Raw genomic sequence first — 8,833 nt, 5'->3', positions numbered from 1 at the left:
ATATATATATATATATATATATATATATATATATATATATATATATATGATTAGGTTCTCTGCATGTATATATAAACTGTTCAGTAGTCACTTTGTTTTCAAACTTCATGCATGTAGTATTTTCTTCAGATGGAATTCTACTCTTAATGTTAGCTTGAAATTTTTTTCCCCCCCCATGTTAAGAGACTGAAACACATTGCTTGATTGATTTGGCTTCATTTTAGAGGGGGGTTTTACCAAGCACTTCCTCTTTCTTTTATTACCTTTCTGTAGTATAGGGAATTAGCCCTAGGAAGACGTCTAGCAGTAAATCATTAACTGATTCACAATGTTTCAGTAGTGCATATTTGAACATACCAGTAACTCAGCAGCTTTTGTGTTTACAAATTTGATCATTCAGTCTTTTTCTGAGTAATAGTTCCATCCCACTTTTTTACAGAAGTAAAAAGCCTTCTGTCATAGTCAGATTCTGAATTTGTCTGTAGCTGGTTTTGTGGTAGAAATCATTACAAGATGAAGACATGCTTTTTTTCAATCAGAAGACCAATTCTCAGTTTTACTAATGTTCCATAAATCTTTATGCTTTGGTGTACTTTTGTCACAAGAGGCTCTTGGACTTCCCAATAGCTCTCATAATTGAGCAGTACCTTTAATATCAGTGGGCCAAAGGACAGATTGAAGTTAATGGTTATGCTGCTAGATTGAGATAAGGCATCCTGTTCTACCACTTTCTAGATTACACGTTAAGGAACATGTAATCACATAAAATTACCGAGTTCACCAAAGTATTCAATTCCTTGGATATAATCAGCTAGGAAGGAACTTGTTCTCTCTGAATGCAAATTAACATATATTTAATGAGGAATCAAAAATACAACTTGAAGGAATGGGTTAAATTTCTAAATAAACTAGAAACTCTTCAGACTGCATCATTTTGTTGCCTTCTTTTTAGCATGCACAACAAGATCGAGCTCTGACCCAAACAGACAGAAAAATAGACACAGAAGTTGCAGATCTGAAAACAATGCTTGAATCGCACAAACTTGATAATATTAAATACTTAGCAGGTAAGGAATGTGATGGTTGTCTCTGGTCAAACTGTTAAAAGATTGTTAAATGTTTGATAAACTCTCATTTGCCTGTATTCATAAAAAAAAAAAAAAAAAAAAAAAAAAAAAAAAAAAAAAAAGTAATACTTGAAATAGTCTCAGTCAAGATTAGCAGCCTTATTTGTGTACTTAACCCAGACAAAATTTCCTGTGACTTGCAACTTTATTTAGCATGGGTTATGGCGGTATGACTTTTTTCCCCTCTGTTTTATACTGTAGTAAGTAGGAGAAATCTAAAAGACTGCATTTTAACAAGGGCCAAAAATTTCTTTTCTAAGTGCCTGACTTAATTTATAAAAGCAGCCTGCTGCATACATTTTTGGTATTTCTTCATCTGTCTCATGGAGATCTATATGCCAAATGGAACATTTCAGCTTTTCTGACTGTTCAGCATTACATGTTCTTTAATAAACCTTTCTTTTTCAGGCATGTGCATTTAGAAAAATACTATGTGTGTGTGCCTACATTATTGCCCTAAGTAACTTTAATATTTTGACATTTTGCTACTGAGTGTTCAGTGCTGTTAAATGTGAGCAGGTTTGCAATAGACAATTATTCTGATTTAGATTTTCTGATTATTCTTTCACAATGGGTTTTGTCACATACAGTTACGTCTATTCATAGTACTGTACTTCAGACATATCCTTTAGAGAGAACCATTACTTGAAAATAAAAGGCACTTTACTAAAATGAGAGGAAATTCTTTTCCCCATCACCCCTACTCAAAAACATGTTGAACTCTGCATGGGGAAAAAAAAAAAAATTGCATTGTGTTTGCTGTGCTTCTGGTGCAAACAATGGTAAAATCTTCTGTGTGTATATTTAAAAATCAAAATTTGATTTCATTTTAAATAGAAATTTTTAAAATTGCAAACTGATACGCCTCATTAAAGATAGCTTTCATTTGTTTGATTGCTGAATACTTGACTGTGATTTAATAATCCTGTTATTCATTTCCTCACTTCACAACTGTAACTTGCCATACTGATCTTTTTTGGAATGGTAAACAACTAAGGGTTTGTTTCAGCCTTTTGATAGTTTTCCAGCCCAGTTTTTCTGCATTCTTTTTCTCCTTCCTTATTTGTCACTTTATTGCCACTCCACCTTGAAATTGTAAATCAAAAACCTTATTTTCTTACATGGGGAAGGGGTGGTGGCTACACTTATAGTACTGTAGTAAGATGTGTACATAGCTTACTGAAGAAATGTTCTGAGAGCTAATGATTAAATGTCTCCATTTTCCTCCCCATTTTTATTTTCTTTCAGGTTCAGTATTTACATGCCTTACTGTAGCACTGGGATTTTATCGTTTATGGATATAATCAAAACATCAATTTAAAGGGACTTCTACTGTCTTGGTTTCTAAAAAAAAAGTTTTATCTTTGCCTGGACTTTAACCAAGTCTTGACTGGTTTATTTATTATTTTTTTTGTAAAGCAGACTGTATTGAGAATGTAACCAAAGGTGTGCCTAGAAACAAACTGTACACATATTGTGTGTATTTTGAAACTTACCTCTGATGAAAGTGTGGTATGTGCGTTTCTGTTGTTTCCTTCCATTCTGAACTGCCCTACACCTTGCTGCTACGAAGTGTCATACAAGCAAAGACTGGCATTTATAACAGTCTTATGGGACTGCGTGCCCTAGAGAAGAATCTATGGAATTTTGTTCCGTTGCCTACTCAGACACACTTGCTGGAGTCAGTTGCATGTATCAGACTGAAGTCGGCTATTAAGGTAAAACTGAAACTACACGTTTCGTGGCTTGGAGGCACTCTTGTATAGGTAGAACTTGTGTTGACTGAATGCTTACTTCGCTCCTTCTAACACTTGTTCATATAGTTACTGTCATCAAATGTTTGTTTTTCTATTTTTATAACATTATAGTTACCAGCTCATTTTGCAGATGGCTGTTCAATCACTTATGTTTCATGAAAGAGTACTATGTAATGATAGCAGTGTTTGCTGCTAGTTTTGTTTGTAATGTATTTGTAGAGGTTTTTGTGACTAACTTGCCTTTGGTACATACAAGTATTTGATCCTCTCCATATGCTAATTGTTAACTTTACCACTGTAACTGGAAGTTTGAAATGCAGTAAAATACACTAGTTGTGTTTATAGTGATATGAAGTGTCTCTGGTGCTGCCTTCTTGATGGAAGGGAGTTGATGCTTCTAAAAAGGAAAGAGATTTTAAATTGTGGTTATAAAGCAGGGTCTTAGGAAAGAGAATTACATACCAACAGTCTTCTGGGTTTTTTGTTGTTAAAATAACCCAAAACCTGTTGGCTCTTCATATGTGGAACTTTGATAGCGATTATAATAGTGAAAGCAGTAATGGAGACCTGCAAGGATGTTCAATCCAGTTCTGAGCAAGCCCATGTGAACCAGTAAATACAACTGAAAGCAGTGAATAAAGGCATACAGTGCATCCAAGATATCTTCATTCTTCCACTGATGAAATGACTGCTTTAGTAGCAGAGCTGCCATCTGTGTTCCTCCAGTTAAGGGAAATTTCCTGCTCTTGCTTGCTCTTAGGAGGACAGAACAATCTATGCACTGGTAATAAGTGCTGTTAGAGCACAATCACAGCTTTGCTTAATGAAAGTAAAGCTGTTTGGCAACTATGTGCCTGTATTGTAATAAACATTTAAATATTTTTGGTGGTTGGGAGGGCCAACTTTGATCATGTGCAAATGCAGAGCAAGAGATGAATGCCTGTAATGATATTTTACTGGCCTGAAATAAAGAATTTTGAATATTTCATAGAATATGCTGAGTTTTTATTATAAATGGAAGTTTTAAATTTGAATTTAATCTTTGTTTAAATGTAAGTCACTGCTACTAGGACTTGTTTTAAGCTAAAAATTAATGAAGTCAGCAGCAACTCTAACACTGAAGAGGAAAGAACAGTCAATAATGTAAGGAAAACTATTATTGCAGGACAGATGATTCTATATATGTCTATGTAATCAGTACATCTTTACTTGTATGCCTGAGCATCTGAAAAATAGTTGCTAAAATAACTATTTAGAACTAATTTTAAACATAAGGTCTATCCTGCTAAAAATGGATACTATGCAAATAAATTTTTTCTCAGGGTAGGTAGGGAGAGGTGAAAAGATTATAGAGCAGCATTGTCCTGGAATTAGCACAGTGTCAGGCAAACCAGCACCTCTTGAGTGTTCTAAACAAGGAGTAAAGTTAATACGTCATTCAGGAAAACGACACTATAAATAGAATATAGTTGTTATTTCCTATCCCATGAAGTCTTCAAGTGTGGTATAATAGCTTGTTATTCCTATTCTGTGTGCATAGATGCATAATCTGATTTCCTCTGATTTTAAAGATCAGACTAGAAATCTTTCTAACAGCTTCATTATGCGTACTACGTGTATTAATGGGCATTCCAAAAGGGTAGAAAATCCTTCCATATATTTCCAAACACAGATTCTTTGAAAGAGAGATTTTAAACTCAAGGAATTAGCCTTTTGGTACAGGTGAGAAGCAAATACATCAGGATATACTACTAAATATCTCTTGAAAAGCAAGTGTCAATCACTAAATTCATAAACAGGAGACCTAAGTTGGCAGTTCTCCAATTTTTTTTTTCTGTAAAACACACTGTATATTGATATTGACTCAAATTAGAGGCAATTCTAAATGTACAGAAATACTTTTGAGTTCTCTGACTTCATATTTTGCTTTTAATTTGCAGAGCTCTTCCAAAAGATGCAAGTGAAAAATAAATGGGACTGTTTCACTATAAAACCACTTCAGCTGTGAAAATCTGCAGTAGCTCCCCTTTGATTCAGAAATGCATCTGTTCATTTCCTGCCTGGCAGGAAAAAAAGTATAAGAAGAAAATTAATGTAGAAATGTTAGATCTCTCAGGCTCTCTCTTTAAATTAGTTTGCAGGAATAGAGGATGCAGCTAAAGCTGAGCTCCAGTTCTGATTTGCTTTCAGGAGCCGCCCATGTCTATTGAGAGCATGCAAGAGTAGCTGTCTGCCTATGCTAAAACTAGTTGTGCACTTACCCTGTGAACTTCCATGTTCACACAGCAAAGATGGGAATCTGTTTCCTTTTGGGGAAGATTGAGAATCATTTCATTTGCTGGAAAACCTGAGTTGCTCCAAAAGTTTCTTTGGGTTTTGCAGAATAAATAGAGATGCAGAGCTCTTACAAAACTATTTACTTGTAAAATGTTAGTGGGAGCATACTGAATTTAACTGCTTGTCTATCTTGCTTTCCCTTTTGTCTTCAGTAAAATCCATGAGGGAGCTGTCTCCTTCTCACTGGTATGTATTAGCTAAATTGTTTGTGTTGAGTATTTTATTACTGGTAAATCACATGCTGTCTGGCCCTTTTTCTATTGGAAGTGTTGATCACATCATTCATTTCCCAGAATGTTGTTGAGTTGTACTTAAAACTATGAGTTGACCAATGGAAACATTTTTAATGTAGGTATAAAATCTGCTTTAGTTTTTCTAACCACAAATGTTTTGATTTACTAAAATAAGCCTCATTCTAGTTGTGAATATTCACTTAACTGACCTTTTCATAAATGGTGAAATCCTAGCTCTGTGCAGCTATTAACTTTGAGTTGCTATTGACTTTGGAGAATGCATGCTTTTAACTTCTAGATATTAAGTCATACCATTTCACTGGACTTTTCTCTTACTACGCTTGCTATCATCTGTAGACTTTGCACTGGAAAACCAGTGAGGTTTTTTTGTGTGTCTTTTAATCAGCAAAGTTAGCTAAATTACTGTGGCTAATTCCTTTGAAATATGGTTGCAAGGTGTGAGCAAGACTTTGTTTTGTATCTCCCACTGAGTTTTCAGGATTTAAGTAAACTGCCTTTACTGATTTCTAAAATGATAAAAACTCTTCAAGACAATTCAATATTTAACAAAACTGCCATGTAAAATCTCTTTTCAAGGAATAAGTATACAGTAAAATGATTGGTTTTTTTAATGTTTTAATGTATCTGGAGAAGTTGTTTTCAGAAATGACTAGTTTGACAATGGTGTTTTTAAGTATTTTTCCTTTCATCTTACGTACCTTGAATTTATAAGGCTTTTTGTGGGGTGGGTTGTGTTTTTTTGGTTTTGTGGGGGTTTTTTTGTTTGGTGGTGGTGTTTTGGTTTTGTTTTTTGTTGTTGGGTTTTTTTTTTTTTAGAGTAAAGCTTCCTGGTTAAGCAATATATTTTCTTTAGCCCCTAAATAGTGCATTTACAATCAAGTACTTGCCTGGAATATTGGGGTTTGCTTTAATCAGAAACAAATGCATATGCTCTTGGAAATAGAGGGCCTGCTGTGTCTTTGTTAGGAAAGCTTCCTTTGTCTTAATACAATTTTTTTTTTATACCCTGTTGCCAAACATTTTATAGTAGTAGTGTTGATTATTTATTTTACACATGAATTCTACATCAGAGCAATTGCCTCTTATCCTTAACATGCAGTTTTTTAATTAGACAAAGATCATGGAAGATAGCAGTATTTGCATAGTGTTCCTTTTGAAATAGCTCTATTCTGAGAAAGAAGATTCCTGTTTTCTTGGGAGGATGCCTAGCTAGTATCAACAAAATACTGGAAATGAATAACAAAGTATTGCGGCAAATAACTATCTTGGGCCAATGTTTATCCCCATAGTCAATGTGTTGTAATATTTCAAATACCCTACCTCCCTTTGCTGTTCTGACATGCACCCTATCAAACTCCTTAAAAGTTCATTAGGTTCCCCATTGTATTCTAAAATTATATCAGCTTGGTTCGAGTCATGACTAATACTACTCGTGAAAGTCTCTTCTAGTTGAGTGAGGGGGAAAAAAAAGATGGTGTGTTGAGGGGGATTTTTGTGTGGTTTTGTTTTTCCTGTGGGTAAGTGGCACACATTTTGTAAGAACTTTAAACAGAACTGTATGGTATGTGAATATAATAATGGCATGCTTCTAGTGGGCAATTGAATTTGATCAAATCAAGCTTGTATACAGGACTCAAGGGTTTGCTTCAGAACTGATAAAGTGAGTAATAGTTACCTTCGTAAGGGGTGGGAAGGGAAGTGGGGCAGATTTTTCATCATGAAGGGAAAACTGATAGTTTATACTGTGTATACTTAACTCTCCAGCATGTTTTGGTCTTTCTCCATTGTTAGGAATCTTGTAGTCCTTTTATGTAGGACTGTCAGCAATGCATGTTACTCCATGAATAGGCAGCTATTAAATACATTACTTTTGACTCATTTTTGTCCAGAATAATTTGTGTCACTCCAAATCATTCTCCTGTCTTTACCCAGGATCTGTTTTCTTCTGGCAAGGGTGTACTAAACATTATATATTCACAAAGTTCTCCGAGCGATGCAAGAAATTAATAAATACAAAGGCCACTTCAGAAGCTCCCTTTAAAGACTACTTGGCACAACTAGATCCAGATAGTGGCTGGAGATTTTGATAATGTTTTATAACAGTGCTTTCAAAGAAGTCAATTCTAATGCCTCGTGATTTACATGCAGAGTTCCCTTGTGTTCCCTAGACGCCAGCTAGGCCAAGGCACCAACCACCTTCCTGTCTGAGCTACTGAACCTTCCTTCACTGAACTTTTAAGACAAAATAAAGCTACAGGCATGAACCTATACTAAAAAAATTAACCACCGATGATGCACAGATGAGACAGGATGTCTAGTGTGGATGCTGCATGGGGGTTCTACATTTTCAGTCAATGTTTTTCTTTGATGTAGTTAGTTACCGTGTCTCGTGTTAGTAACATTGCAGTACCATTCAGAAGTACTGGAGTCTGGGAAGCTTTTAAGAAGTTGAGATTCAATGAAAGTTGAGGGGAGGAAAAAGTTCAAAATAAGGTTCACACTTCCCAAAGTCCATGAGAAAATTCTTGAAGAGATCTTAGCATTTTTGTTTCCTCTAAAAAGGAGCCTTGTTTAAGACTTAAGCTTTTTTTTAGAAGCTTCCGAGTTTTTTGGGTTTTTTTTATTCTCTTAGCTACCTTCCAGTCTGTGCATTGCAGTGTGCTCCTCTGTGTGAATTGTTTTGTTTTAATAATTTGATTTGAGGATACCTGTGACCACAGATCTCAAAAAAGCTATGCTAAGATATTAGTGTCTCTTTGCTATTCAGTAGAAATGCATCTAAGACTTCAGAAAATTTAACAGCATATTTTCCGCTAAGCTGTTAAGCAGTTAACTTGTCTTGTTTGAAACAGGGTCCCAGTTTGCCCTAAGGTACTTGTCAGGACCGTGCCAAGTTATAAATCTGATGATTCATACAGTGCAGTTAACTGGAGGGGGGTGGGGGTGGCAAATGTCTAAAGAAGCTAATCCTGTTTGATAGAGAAAACAGTGGTAGTCATCAGCTAACAAAGCAAAAATATGCTCACTGTGAAAGGTAAATGTTTAACAGAAACCTCATCTTCATTTACATGAATACCAGTGTTTTGAAAGGTATCTTCTTTTTCTGCTGTTACCTGAACTAATCATTGCAAAAAAACTTCAAGGGGCACATACTACTTCAACAGTTCTTATTGCCTCGATTGGAGATAAGTATTACATATTCACTATACACCTGTGAAAAAGGCCTGAATAAAAACTAATATTAATAGAAAAATGTCATTAAAAGACCTTTCAATTTAGAAGATTCAATTTCTCTGAGATCCTAAAAGCTATTAAAAGCTTTCTGTGGGAACAGAATGCTAAATAGAGTGCTACATAT

General features: G+C 35.0%; 1 protein-coding gene across 2 annotated transcripts in view; it reads left to right on the top strand.

Annotated features, from left to right (window-relative positions):
• Positions 1 to 8,833, top strand: part of MCUR1 (mitochondrial calcium uniporter regulator 1) — a 22,032-nt gene that overhangs the window by 12,531 nt on the left and 668 nt on the right. Inside the window, exons 7-8 of one of the 2 annotated variants that reach the window (XR_003397806.1) lie at positions 953 to 1,067; positions 2,376 to 3,228. Coding sequence is in view for 1 of the 2 variants with exons in the window: in XM_026842973.1 (XP_026698774.1) it covers positions 953 to 1,067; positions 2,376 to 2,431 (171 nt within the window). In the remaining variant the exon portion in view is untranslated. Of the gene's footprint in view, positions 1 to 952; positions 1,068 to 2,375; positions 3,378 to 8,833 lie in introns of those variants that run through there. The other variant, XM_026842973.1, reaches the window with a different exon arrangement.

Source organism: Athene cunicularia (genome assembly GCF_003259725.1).
Source record: "Athene cunicularia isolate RWA chromosome 2 unlocalized genomic scaffold, athCun1 chr2_part1, whole genome shotgun sequence".
Classification (NCBI taxonomy): Eukaryota; Metazoa; Chordata; class Aves; order Strigiformes; family Strigidae; genus Athene; species Athene cunicularia.
Note: the sequence above shows the minus strand (reverse complement) of the source record. Positions and strands in the feature narration are given on the sequence as shown.